The 15,207-nt window shown below is 39.3% G+C and overlaps 1 protein-coding gene across 2 annotated transcripts in view; it reads right to left on the minus strand.

Moving 5' to 3' along the window:
• The window catches only part of Ctnnd2 (catenin delta 2), an 810,770-nt gene that overhangs the window by 653,650 nt on the left and 141,913 nt on the right, over positions 1-15,207 (minus strand). For both annotated transcript variants that reach the window (XM_021182851.3, XM_021182850.3), the window contains exon 2: positions 1,343-1,479. In XM_021182851.3, the coding sequence (XP_021038510.1) occupies positions 1,343-1,479 (137 nt within the window). The remainder of the gene's footprint in view (positions 1-1,342; positions 1,480-15,207) is intronic.

Raw genomic sequence — 15,207 nt, forward strand, 5'->3', positions numbered from 1 at the left:
GGGTTTGTCAGGGACAGTGATGTAAATAGAGAAGAGGGTGTGTCAGGGAAGGGATGCAGAATAGAGAGGAGGGTGTGTCAGAGAAGGTGATGTAGAATAGATAGGAGGGTGTGTCAGAGATAATGATATAGAATAGAGAGGTGGGTGTGTCAGGGACAGTGGTGTAGAATAGAGATGAGGGTGTGTCAGGGGCAGTGATATAGAATAGAGCTGAGGATGTGTCAGAGACAGTGATGTAGATTAGAGAGAAGGGTGTGTGTCAGGGGCTTAGGTAGAACCCTGGACAAAATATGAAAGAGATTGTTGTGAGGCTAGACAGCATCAAAGTGTAAATAAAGTTTGCAAGAATTCATCATTAAATTCAAATTAACTGGTTGAAAATAGCCTGAATTCACACCATAGTTCTAACTGCTAAATATCCCATTTCACATCACGGGTAGAAGTGCTTAATTCCACATCTCTAGATGGCACAGGACATGTTTTAAGTTATAATACTGTACTCTCTAAAGTACAAGAGTTACGTGTCAACTACATTTTTCTTTAAAACTCAAAATCTCACTTTACTCCCTAGCATATGATCAGAAGAAAATACGAGTCTAGATCCAAATTTCTATAATTGCTTACCATCCCTGATTTATAAGGAACACAGCTTCCATGGAGCAGTTCCTTTAAATCTCAGCCTTTAATTTTATGTATTTATGTATTTTTAAAGTGATGTCATGTTTGAGAAGTTAATTAGATTTTGATGACTTTGACAGGGAAGGGTGTATAAATTTTTCTGTGCAGTAATTAACATGTTTCATATGGTGAATTCTATACATTTTCATTGAAACCTTAAATTTTAGGCCTCCACACAGTCTTTAATATACCAGTGTGATCCGGTTTACCCTCCCCCCCCCCAAATAACTCGTCATAAGAAACACCCAGAAGAGAAATTTTGCTTAATCTATTGAGATTCTCAACATATTCTCAATTTTTAGCTCTCTGGATAAATGTTGAAAGTTTATTAGACAATATTTTCTGCACATCAACTATTTGGCCTGAAACCTTCAATAATAACACATATCAAGTTGATCAATATATCCTCTAAAGTTTCATGTACAGGAAAGTGTTCTGGTCCTTATATGGAGTATGTTGGACTATGTTACAATATGTTGCACTATGTTTCCTTGTTTCCGGAGGAACAGCATGGAATCAAGAACAACTGTCACCCTATTTTAGTGTTACTTATGTAATAAATTCTAACACAGAACCATTCTCAAGCAAAGTAACCATCAACGTTCACCTAAAGAAGCAACTGTCACATGACCCCATGAGTACCGCATTCGTGGAATGCGCCTACCTGTTCTTTGACGGAGGCAAGGATAGCAGAGGTGGTTTCCGTCTCAGAGCCATCGCCATTGGAGGTGTTTAAGCCTGGGCTCAAGGAGCTGTTCTTCTCTGAGGCTGATGGAGGCTGGTCTGGGACAGGCATAGCTCCTGTAACACAAGAACACAAGCTCAGACCAGCCAGCCATCAGTGTAAGCAGACATAGCAATGAGGGATACAGATGGATGAATGAAAGTTAGAAACTGTCTGGACAAGTGTGATATAATTCTGTAACAATGAAGTCAAACAACATGTCACCGTGCATCAACCAACCCCAAACAAATCTGAGCTAGCCCAGGCACAGCTCTGTGCTCTGTTATCCTGGACAAGGGACAATAAATCATGATACGGTAGAATCAAGATTAGAAGGATGGAAAAAAGGGATAAAAGCCCTGAGTCTAAGAATCTGTATAACTTCAGATGACATCTGTTTTATACAAATGCATTACTGTTTCCTGTCAGTATTTTTCAATTCAGACGACAATCTATTATACACACCCGTTGAAAGGAAACAAAATCACACAATATAAATGACCAATTATTACCAATATCTAACATGATAACTCAGAAGAAACTTGGTTGGTACAGTGAAATACAGAAAAGAACTGGTCCATCCCACAAATAGTTATGACGTTCATACCTCAACAGCGAGCATACAAAACCTTTTAAAACTAGCAGAGGCCTTTTTCTTTTCCAGTTGATTTTGTTTAGCTTTATGAAAGAAAACAGAAACTCAACTCACATTAGCACCAATACAAAACAGACAGACTGATCTAGGTTAAAAATAAGACGCTCTAAAGTCATATTCATTCCATTCTATTGGTGGAACTCATACACATTCAGATTTAACCCTGTAGGTAATGGAGTTAGGTAGTGAGATCTTTGGCAAATGATTAAACTTTTGGGCAAAATTGTTCATGAGCTTATTGGAGCTGTGATGAGGAAGACCAGAACGGACCTCTCCCCCCTCCCACTAAATGAAAACATTGTAAAAAGTATCCTCTATGAACCAGGATATAGGCCCTTACAAGACACTAACTTAGTCACGCCTTGACCATGAACTTCTTGATTCTCTATAACTGTGAGAAATAATGATGATGATGATGTAATGATGATGATAATGATGATGGTGATGGTGATGTATGTATGTATGTATGTACACACATATGTATTTTAGTAGTGCTAAGGATTGAACCTACGGTCTTTTGAACAGTAGGTAAGCTGGCAGCATGATGGATTAAGAAAAAGACTGCTCTGTCAGGTATATTTCTCCTCTTTCAATGACCAGAAACACAGAACACATTGGAAAGCTAAGACCATGCTTATCCACAATATCCTAATAAAAGACTAAGGATAAGGATGATTAAAAGTTTTTACCATACCCACACAACTGTATTACATGTCCCTCTGGGACCAGTGCTTTTCATGGATTCAAAAGTATTATTCCATTCCAAGCACCCTAGCTTTGATACTGAAATAGAAGTTCCATAGATGTTCTTATTCTATGTGATGTGTTATATTTGTTTAGTAATAGTGGGATATAAAAACCTAAGTAAGCCCATGTATGCACTATTTTACCCAAAATTATGTAATAAAAATGTGTCATTCACACTCCTCACTGCACCTTTTGACCAAGAAACTCCTGGAGGTTTTTATTTGTTAAAGTAAATTACTTTTAATATCACTGGGGGAATCAGGTTAGCACTGGAAAATAAGTCTGCTGCTAACAGAAGGTATGAGAGAATTTAGACAACCATGAACAAGACACAATTTAAATACATAATAATGATGATCAGCACAAATGCTGAGTAGGGGAGATACAGCCATCGCTGATAAATTCAAGGCATCTATTAGGAAGGATAGACAACAAAAGCATGGGTGATTCCTGAATAACTGTGGTGGGGTGTTGTAATCACTTGAAACATATCTATGCATTCATATAATTTCTCTAGTTGGTCTTTTTTGTGATTGAGTCTCTTGATCATGCAGGATGTAAAAATTCAGGTCAACACACGCACCCAGATAAAGTAGCTGAGAGGTGTTTCAGAAAGGAAAGAGGAAAAAGCACAGAGGAGTAAGACAGAAAGTGCCATATCTGAGTGACATTACCTCCGAGCCCTCGGAGACCCATCTCTGACCTTGACACTTGACCCTCACCAGTGCCCATGCAAGGGATTATACAGAAGCACCCAACAATGAAAAAGGAGGAGCCTTGCACACTTTAAAGCATAATTATAAATTTTAACCTCCCTAAATTTTATATGACCCACATTAATTAAGGTTTCGGGCTAGTATTATCATCATTAGGGTTTCTGACAAGAAACATTGTCTAAGGTAGTGGCTCTCAATCATGCTAACACCATAGCCCTTTCATTTAGTTCCCTTTGTTATGTTGATACCAAGTGTAAAACGATTATTATTTTTGCTACTTCATAACTGCTATTTTACGACTTTTGTGAAACATAATGTAAATATCTGATATGCAGGATATCTTATACGCAACCCCTGTGAAACAGTCATTAGACCACAGAGGTAGAAGTTCATAGGTTGAGAAACATTGTTCTAAGGTCTCCAAGTTAGTAAGTAGCATCAAGGAGTTCAGAACTCTAGCCTTTTGTCTTGCTATTCCGACTTTAGAGGCGTTGGAGATGAGTCTATTTCCCACAATCTGTAATCTCTCAGAAATGCCAGTCTATTAATTTTTATTAAGTGTATTTCTTAAACATATGACAATGACTTATCTTAAGAATTAAGGTTTACTCTGGAAATCAGTCTGGTGGTTCCTCGGAAATTGGACATAGTACTACCGAAAAATCCAGCAATACCCAGAAGATGTTCCAACTTGAAATAAGGACTCATGCTCCACTATGTTCATAGCAGCCTTATTTATAATAGCTAGATGTGGGAAAGAACCCAGATGTCCCTCTGGGAGGGATGGATACAGAAAATGTGATACATTTACACAATGGAGTACTACTCAACTATTAAAAGCAATGAATTTATGAAATTCTTAGGCAAATGGATGGATCTGGAGGATATCATCCTGAGTGAGGTAACCCAATCACAAAAGAACACACATGATATGCACTCACTGATAAGTGGATATTAGCCCAGAAGCTCAGAATACCCAAGATACAATTTGGAAAACGCATGAAACTCAAGAAGAAGAAAGACCAAAGTGTGGATACTTCGTTCCTTCTTAAAATGGGGAACAAAATACCCATGGAAGGAGTTACAGAGACAAAGTTCAAAGCTGAGATGGAAGGAAGGACCATTCAGAGTCTGCCCCACCTGGGGATCCATCCCATAAACAACCACCAAGCCCAGACACTATTGCATATTCCAGCAAGATTCTACTGACAGGACCCTGATATAGCTGTCTTTGGTGAGGCTATGCTAGTGCCTGGCAAATACAGAAATAGATGCTCACAGTCATCCATTGGATGGAACACAGGGCCCCCAATGAAGGAGCTAGAGAAAGTACCCAAGGAGCTAAAGGGGTCTGCAACCCTATAGGAGGCACAACAATATGAGTTAACCAGTACCCACCCCACCCCCAGAGCTTGTGTCTCTGGTTGCATATGAAGCAGAGGATGGCTTAGTAGGCCATCAATGAGAGGAGAGGCCCTTGGTCTTGCGAAGATTATATACCCCAGTACAGAGGAATACCAGGGCCACGAAGCAGGAGTGGGTGGGTTGGAGAGCAGGGCAAGGGGAAGGTATAGGGGACTTTCGGGACAGCATTTGAAAAAAAGAGTTAAGGTTTAACCTTCCACATTTGATCCAGATGGCATAAGAGATAGCTAGTGCTATTTATCCAGTCACCATTCCTCTCATTCTTCTGGCACAGAAGCAAGAAGAAAAGTGAAATATTCAGGGTGTATTCTACTATGTAGAAAGTCTCAGCTATGACCAGAGGCAGCTTCCATGCCTGAATGTAAGGGATTCACAATAACTTCTACACTATAATGTTTGCATCTAGTAGTGACTTAACACTGCTCACTGCTGTGCCTGCGAAGCAAAGACTGTGGACACTTGCTCCCAAACTTCTTAGCTTCTGATGTACAGCGAAGAAATAAAGGAAATGTGGAAAAGACCAGCAGGAGCAAGCCCTCAAGTGCCTCAACCTGAGTATAAAAGCCTAAGTAAAAAGGGAAGGAAGAAGGGAGGAAGGCTGGCAGGAAGGAAATTAACCTTCAGTAGATCTACCATCCCAAGTACAGAAATATATTTGCTTTAATGAGGACATGACTACCTGGTTTTTATATAACATATTCCATATTCAAATAGGAAACTAAGGTAGAGGTTGTATTATTCAGCAACATATTCTAAATAGTTCCTTGAATCCATAAAAGTATCATATAGTTTAATTGTGCAATGGGTACTTAATAATTGGTAAGCATATACTTCAGAAATGACTTCTCTCGTGCTTATGTGTAACATTTGTCTCATTTGAATCTAATGGCATTTTTAGGAAATACAAAATTTCCTAAACGTAAAAAAAATATGGGAATGAATGCCATATTATTTGTATTTCAAGTGGTCAATAGCCACGTTGCTTTACAACTACTACATTGGAGAATAAAAGATATTATTAATGTCACACACAGAGTTTTATAAATGATAAAACATCTGATAAACCCTCCATAGTCCAGTCTTGGATGCAAGGCAAGTCTGTGCTAAGATCCTGAACAGGAGAATTTGAGAGGAATTGTTACATTTTGGGTATAACCTGAAGGAAGAGTTTTTAGGAAGTAAGAGAGACTAGACTAGGTTAGCTTAGAGGAGCATTCTTAGCCAAGATGTCCTAATGTGGGCAGGACAGACTTTGGCAGGGAGGACCATGCCTATACACCTTCAACTGAAAACCCTTCAACCCTTTTTCATGTTACAAAGGCCTCCAGATGTACAGCAAAATGCCTGAGATACTTAACCTATACAAGAAAAAATATTTATATGACTATTCGGGAACTTTGACCCAAAGACTAAGTAGACCTGCTGTTTTTAGATCTCAGGTCACAGGCAAAGTCTAGAAGAGCTAACTTCTCAGCTCATGATCTAGGGAGCAAGAAGCAGAAAAGTCAGTGTTCTACAGTCTCCATCAATAACCCATGGACACCCATTAGACACCACTTCCTAAAAGTCCTACCACTTCCCAATGTGTCACCCTGGAGAGCAAACCTTTGCCACTTGAACCTTTGGGAAACACTCAGGACACAGCATACAACATAAGGTGACCTTGCATGAAACCTCCAAACCTACATCCCCTGTCCTTGATTCCTTGTTTGATGCCAAGACCTGGACAACTGAATGCTTAGCCAGAAATCAGATTTTCTTTTGAATCAAGGAATGAAAACAGGCAGTTTCTGACCAGTATGCGTTATCCAAATAAGTATATTTTAGAATCGGCAAGGATGTCTATCCATCTTCTGATACTTTTTTGTCTACCCCCACCACGTGACCTCAACTCTATAAAAGCTATATTGCTCTCCTGGTCCATTCCTCACACCATGCCAGAAGACCCTCTGTTGCCACTTGCAGATCATCCCCCTCATGACCACGCCCTGCCTGTGTGCTCTAAAACACAAACACACTGTCAGAGCACACTGTTTGTTTTACTTCCACCACTCGGCCCTTTCATAGTGTACCATCAGTCATACTAAATTAATACTAAATAATGAAGTACTTCAAGTATTACCATTTAAATATGCATGGAAACGAGCAGCTCGACATTTCAAAGTTTAATATGCTTCAGTGGTTGATTTTATACTTTTTACCCCACTTGCAATACTCCAAAGACTTGAAGAATGAGCATCACTGTTTCTATGAAGAGTCAGCTGTATAGAATCCACAGCAAGGCAAGGGTAGATTAGCAGCACCAACACTGAACTCCTCGTTTGTGTAATCACGGTGGACACTCGAGCTGAATCCTAAATGTGTAAATAACGTGTCATTACCTAGGGGAGGCAAAGCACAGCCCTCTGCCAGGTGTGCTCTGAACCCATAAAATACAGCTATCCTGTCCTCTGCCTTGTAAAAGGGAGATCCAAAATAACTGCTTGTCATAACACAAACAAGATCGTAGTCAATCACTGTCAAAGCTGAGTAATTAGGATAGAAGTGTGATCTGTCCTGAGCTGTATTCAATTCACCACACCTAGATCGGTAGTTGATGTATAGCAGCTAGTTAATATCTGTTGAGTTAATGTAAGAACTATTAGAGTAAAATCAATAACGGCTGCTTACCAGAGCATGTAACATAAGCAAAATGGGCTCTTCACTGGGAGCACTTCTCTGTACAGCACTTGAGTGATTTATTTTGACTTAGGAAAGATTTTCAGAAATCCTCAGACTAGTTGAAGGCTTTTGCCTCGGTCGACTCCCTACAGTTGGGAATCCTGGGTATTTGGCTACTAAGGTACAACCGTCAATCAAGCAGGCCTGAGAATTGATATAGGGAAAGAGAATCTGAAAAAAAAAAACCAAAAAACTGGAGACAGCATATAATTCAGGGATGAAAAGCACTAGCATTGAACTATATTCCGAACACAGAGCAGCAAGAATGCAAAGGCAGGAGGTGGAGGAACGGACACTTTCACATAAGAACTTGAAGTGAGATGCAATGGGAGGTCAGAAGCACGGCTGTAATAGAACCTGTGATGGCAGCACGGGGACCTGCTGGGTTGAGTGCTGAGTTCTGTCATCTGATAAACAAAGAAGAAATATTCTCTATGTGTGCTCAGAGACATTAGAACTGTGGGAATCATAGTTCAGGGAGCCACCAGACACATTCTGCTGCATGAGCAGAATCTGATCATCGAGAAAGATGGAACCAAACTGAGCACTCCCATCAACTTAAGACCTGTAGTATTATTAATCTTAGTGATATAAAGTCCATCTGTAGGTCAAAGGGCAGTGCCTTCAAAGGCTACAGCAAAGAATGGCAGCTCCCCAGCCACATTCTAGTACAGCAAGGACTGTAAGAAGGGAAAGGTCCCCACTCTTCTCATGCTTTTCTTTTTAAGAATGAGATTGTTTACTTCCTCATTGCCCAAAGGAATTCATCAACAGTGTAACCAAAAAATATTTTTCAAAGGGTGAAAGCCAGTGAGCAGCTGTATACCTCAAAACCTGTTCGGGGTGAGCCTACATCCTGAGATGCCAAATGTGAGACTGGAGGTAGAGCAAAGTCAAAAAGAGGGAAAGTTCACAGTGGGAGCTGAGCTGACAACGTCCTCTGGCGCAATCGTGACGCTCAGAATCTGAGCATCCAGAGAAAAGGCAAAAGAAGACAGAAGGTTGCATGACTTGTAGTAGAAAGTGGAGTATGGCACAGAAGAGAGGACCAGAACAGATGCATAAAGCAAGATGAGAGGCTCACGGGAAAGGAGCCCCTGAGCTGGGATTTGCGAGGTGTCAAAACAACTCTCAGAATGCTAAGAGGGAAGGAAATCCGAAGCAGGAGTCAAGAGACCCTACACACAGACACACTCACACACACACACACACACACACAGTGACAGCCTTGAATTTGTTAATGGTTGTGAATTTGTCGTGTTAGACACCTATCCATTTGTAGCATCCTATATATATATGTAGGGTTCCAGCATGCAGCCCACTGAGACTGAAACCCCGAACCTTCACATGATCCTCTGTGAGTAGTACAACCTTCTGCTGTATGTCACCAGACTTTGCATAAACCTCACTTTGGCAAAGCCAAACTCATCTGAGGCTGGGTATGCAAATGATGGCCTGGAAGCTAATTGTGAGCAGAACACCAACATACATACAGGTCATTTTCTGTTATCTCCTGCTCCCTGGAAACCCCACAGACACCAAGCTCAGCACATTTTCTTATCTCCTAGTAGAAGAGTAACAACAAGCACCCTGATACATCTGTTTGCCTACATCATGGCTTCCTCTAATCACAACCTTTATCAAGAGAGTCGATTGCCTCTGCCAATCATCTGGTCATTACAGGCTGATTTCTTTGATTCCTTGAACTCTAATTGAAACACAGCCTTCCATTTATTTGATACAGAAGGCATGTTTTAAATTGTCACCCAATAACACATAACACTGTTTTAACTTTTTAAAAATTTAATCAAACATAAATAAAAATGTAATGTGGTTGGTTACTTTCTCTATTCAGTTTCTTTCAACTTCGTTTAAAATGCTAAGAGTGGTACCAGTAAGCTAGCTCAGGTAAATATGTCTGATGCTAAATCCCATAGCCTGTCCAATCCCTGAGACCCGCAGAGTGGGAGGGAGAAGCCTCTGACATCTACATGAGCATCGTGGCACACACATCTCTCCTTCACCCCACCCCAAATAAATAAATGACATTTAAAACAGTTGTCCCTTCTAAACTGATGGAAGTAAACTAGGCAGGAAAACACTGGTATGAAATTTAAATTGTGGTTACAGCAGTTAGTGGTCCTGACCTGAACTATGATTGTGTTATTGAGACTAGCAACAACCCCTGCCCCCCACACACACCTTCTTGGTATAGATACAAGATTTACATAGTTCTATGAACATCTTCTATTATTCACTTTATTTTACTTTAGTGGTGTGTGCGTGCTTGTGTGTGTGTGTGTGTGTGCATGCAAATGTGTTCATGTGTGTGTGCATGTGTGTGTATACATGTGTGTATATTCATGTGTGTATGCATGCAAGAGTGTGCATGCAAGTGTGTGTATGTGTGCATGTGTGTGTGTGCATACAAGTGTGTGTGCATGTGAATGTGTGGATGTGTATGTACATGTGCATACATGTGTGTGTGCATGTGTGTGCATGTATGTGTGTATGTGCATGTGTGTATGTGTGCATGCATATGTTTTCATGTGTGTACACATATGTGTGTGCATGCACATGTGTGCATGCATGTGTGTATGTGTGTATGTGTGTGCATACATGCATGTGTGTGCATGTGTATGTACATGTGCATGCACGTGTGTGTGCATGCGTGTGTGTGCATATGTGTGTGTGTGTGTGTGTGTGTGTGTGTGTGTGTGTGTAAATATAGGCACATGCATAGCACAGAAAGTATGTGTTCAGAGGAAAACTTCCAGGTGTTGGTCCTCTCCTTCCAAGGATGAAACTCAGGCCATCAGACACTTTTACCCACAAGCTCCTCATTTCAGTGCACCTTATCACACTGAATCTTCCCACAAGAGCCTCCTCCTGCTTGTATGAATCATCACAGAGACGATTACTTCCTCTTTCTTCATTGTATCTACATTTTTCCTTCTGCAGCCCTTCCAGACAACTCCAGACAACATGCACCACTTCCTCCTCCTCACTGTTACCTGGCTGTGAGAGCGCTCCTCTGGCACTGCATTCATCCCTGTGACATCTAACAATCTTACCTTTCCTGGAATGGTTTTTTTTGTTATTGTTGTTCAAATTTACAACCATTTATTCAAGTAAACATAAAGTTCCAGTCTTCCTCAATAAGTTAAAAGTATTCAGTTACCTAAGCAATGAAGGAAGTGATGCACACGTGCCTAACATGCTGTGTTCGGTGCATATATTTGTGTGCTGAAGGACATGTAATCTCTAGACTAAGAAAGAAAAAAAGCATCATCTTTAAGTCATCCTTCAAAAACCATGGGAAGTGTAACTCAAGCCATTCCGATGGTTCTGGATGTTAACACTAATGTACTCATTAACATTTTCCATAAGTACAAACGAGACAAGCCAGTAAAAATGAAAACGATTATCAAAATACATCGTTAATCTTACATTGGACATCCAAATAACATCAGTTATATCTTTGTTATACTCCCTACAGTTAGCAACATTTTAATATTTGAACACTGAAAACAAAACTAAGACCTTTAAAAAACTCTAAAATTAAGAATCTATCAAGGAAAACACTATGCATCAACGGTGGTTAGCACTAATATTATGGTAAAGTTGCAAAACAATAGCTTTTAATATCATATTTGGGGCTCTTCTTTAAGACATTACATATTGTTTATGCTTTTTCTATATGGGCTGGTTGAACTCCTGGAATAATTTTTTTAAAAGATAATTTAGTGTTTTTGAAATTGGGACAATACGAGATATGGCTATGGTCCCTTTCTCCTTTCCATTATTTGAATAGATTTTTATGTCACTTGTAACTAAAACTGCCACTAAATCAATGATACACTTAGACTTGCAGAAATATTGTAAATTTACATTTTTGTCACCTAGTTAGGCCATGGATTCTTTGAGCTCAGAAACTGTGTCTCATTCCCATTTATGACCCCAGTGCCTAGAATCATGCCCTGTAAAGTACTGACATGATATCACTTATGAATATGTCAAAGTAGGAATAGAGGGGGAATTCATCATTAGCCTCATTTAAAAATGTCAAGAAATTCTATTCCCCAAACACTGATTGTTATACATTTTTCCAGGTTTGTGAAATTGACAAATGAATGAGTTTGGGCAATCCACAGACTATTAAAGTATTCAAGCAGTGTATATTTTTGCCAACCACACAGCTGGTTGTGCCTCCATTTACAACATGTCTGAGTGAAACAAATAATGGTGATATAACAATACAAAACATTTCATGTTCATACTACACAAATATCAGAGTTGTCCGCCCCTGGAATCCATAGCCACACTCATTCCCCAAGATAACACAGCAGCTTTTCCCAATCCGACCAAGGCTGACTAAGCTGTACAGACACTTCTCATGGAGACAAGGAAGACAAAGCATGGGATGCTAGAATGACAATCTCACCACAATGACAATGGGACAAACAGAAAATGGGCTCTCTCTGTATATGATGGGAGGTACTCCTGAACTGTATAATGAAGACTCTCAGGTCAGTTGAGTGATTTCAGCTGAAACCTCAGAGAAAAGGGGGAAAGAGCTCACCAAAGGGCATATCACATAGTGAGTGTCCAGAACAGATTGCCACCGTCTAAGAATGTTGAGAATTCCCTTCTCAGCTCCTGGAATCTGAAGGCCCATCTAAAACTAGGATCCATGCAAGATGCTGAACAATCCAAGCTTAACGTGCAAAAGGGCATGGCTTCCAAAATCAGTTCTTTAACCATATTTTAAACAAATAGATATTTCCATTCTAGTGCTAAATGGACTTGCATGATGAAATAAATCTCGGGTTCAAAACCAATTTCCCACAATGCAAAGTAGCCAGCCCTCAAAAGTTAAAATGGTGAGAATGACCAATTCTGACGGTCTCTATTCATTAGATGGACAGCCCCAAATGCCGGCACTGCACTGTTCAGTAACATTCTCCTACTGTGAGCTACTTGAAAGTGTCCACTGAATTTGCAGCAATTTGCCCTTTACATCAATCACAAATACACATGTGATGCTTCACGATTTCTCTGGATGCTGGAAGCCACTTGATCTCCCCTCCACAACCCCCTGCATGGCTATCAGTGAGCTCTCAGAATTCACACTGTGAGTAAATATTCATTGCCAGATAAGATACTTAATACTTCTAACAGGGTCATTGCCAATAACAGGGCACAGGGTCTCTACTAATCTTACACAACTTCAGTTGCTATGATTGGTTTGGAATATGTTTTCAAAAATATTCTTTTATGGCTTCAGAGATAATAATGGCTGGAAAATAAGCATATATGTGTGTGTGTATGTGTGTGTGTGTGTGTATACTCACAGCCATAAAATGTCTAAATCTTAAGGTACATAACGTACTTATTACAACATATAATTTCAAGAAAAAAAATGAAGTGAGCTTTAGTTTAAGTGTTGCCTTCAAACCATAACTATATAGAAAATTTTCATTCGCTAAAAAATTCCAAAAAATTTTATAATGTATCCTAATAATTTGTATTCATTGTTCCCTTACAAAACCCTCTCAGATTCTTTCCATTACCTCTTGCTCCCATCTTCATGTTCTTCTAATGATTAATTAATTAATGGCTAATTATTTTAATCTACTGAGTCCAGTAAGTAGTCTCCATATCTTCAAGTATATGGTGTCATCCATGTTTTGTTTCTCTCATAAAAGTTACTAAATAAGGAAACATTCTTATTTTTGTATGAGAATAAATACACAGACATTAAATACTATATTTTAGATACTTAAGGATCATACTCTGTAATCAATACATAATTTTAAATTGAAAAAACAGTTGAATGCTGCAGAAAGGTTGCAATCAGTCGTTAATACTATCTTTGAAATCTGTTTACTCCATCTTCTAATTTTTCAATTTGCAAATATCATCATTGCCATCAAGCATCAGTTATAAAATTTATTTAGAAATTTCCCTCTTGCAATAAAAAAGGATTCTTAGTTATTGGTTCCATTCTTCAATTTCATCTACCTATTACTATTTATGATGAAGCACAGTCTAAAAGATACAGACAAATGATCAGGTGAAGAGGTTAGGACCAGGTTGAAAAGGTTCTCTGTGGAGTCTATAGCATGGAGTGGGACATGGGACTTGCCAGGCATGTGTTTCTTAACCTAGAGATGCTGTAACCCTCCTCATCTGGATTCTTTATAAATACCCATTACAAATCCATAATATATTAACTCATTTCACCATCAGGCAATTGAATACGATTTGTTCCCTGGGCCTGGAGGTTAATGTGGGCTTAAATTTCTATTACTAAAGAGTTTAGGTGTTTCCTCTGATAGTCAACTCCTATGCTGAAGCTATCTAGGGATCCACAAGAAGTCATCTAATTAGCATAAAGTAAAGTATCCTTGAAAGTGTATTTAAGTGTTCTTGGTCTAGAGAGTGAGGATCAAGAACAAATTTGCTTCATTTCATTTAACAACATAAATAACAAACATCAAATCACAATGTAATGACCAAATGCAGTCACATCGTATCACACTATTCTAGATTCCTACTTATTCATAGAGACACCATTTGCCCATGGAAGCGTAGGTCTGCTATTCAAGAACAATGCTAACTTTTGTTTCTTTATTTCAATTCATTTTTTCCTTCACAAGATTAACGTGAGCTGGGCCCTCAAAATTGACTGCAATTTTTAAAGGTTTAAGATTATAAAAACTTTCAAGAAAGGGAAGTACTTCCTGGAGCTAAGTGCTGTCCTGTGTGCTCTAGACAGTGTCCAGTACTTTAGGAACCAACACTCAGGCCTAAATAATCTTTAGAACTTGGAGCATTGTTGTATCTTTAAAGATGAGGTGTCATTAATGCAACATGTCATAAATATGAATGTATCAATTAGATTGTGGTTGTTTAAATATGCTTGGCCCAGGGAGTGGCGCTATTAAGAGGCGTGGCCTTGTTTGAGTAGTTGTGGCCTTGGAGGAAGTCAGATGTAGAACTCTCTGCTCTTCCTGCACCATGTCTGCCTGGATGCTGCCATGTTCCTACACTGATCATAATAGACAGAACCTCTGAAACTAAAGCCAGCCCCAATTAAATGCTGTCCTTGGTCATTAATTTATTAAGAGTTGCCTTGTCATGGTGTCTGTTCACAGCAGTAAAACCCTAACTAAGACAGTGATATAATTTTACTTTTCACTTCCACATATATTTTATGTGCAATTGTGTTCAAAACATGCTCTTAGGTTATTTGGGAAAATGTAATGACTTTAAAATATGCTGACAAAAGATTTTGCTAATAGGACCCTGATATAGCTATCTCTTGTGAGACTACACCAGGGCCTAGCAAATACATAAGTGGATGCTCACAGTCAGCTATTGGATAGATCGCAGGGCCCCCAATGGAGGAACTAGAGAAAATACCCAAGGAGCTGAAGGGATCTGCAACCCTATAGGTGGAAAAACATTATGAACTAACCAGTACTCCAGAGCTCTTGACTCTAGCTGCATATGTATCAAAAGATGGCTTAGTCGGC

This window comes from Mus caroli, unplaced genomic scaffold (assembly GCF_978045245.1).
Source record: "Mus caroli unplaced genomic scaffold, Mus_caroli_1 scaffold_16, whole genome shotgun sequence".
Lineage (NCBI taxonomy): Eukaryota > Metazoa > Chordata > Mammalia > Rodentia > Muridae > Mus > Mus caroli.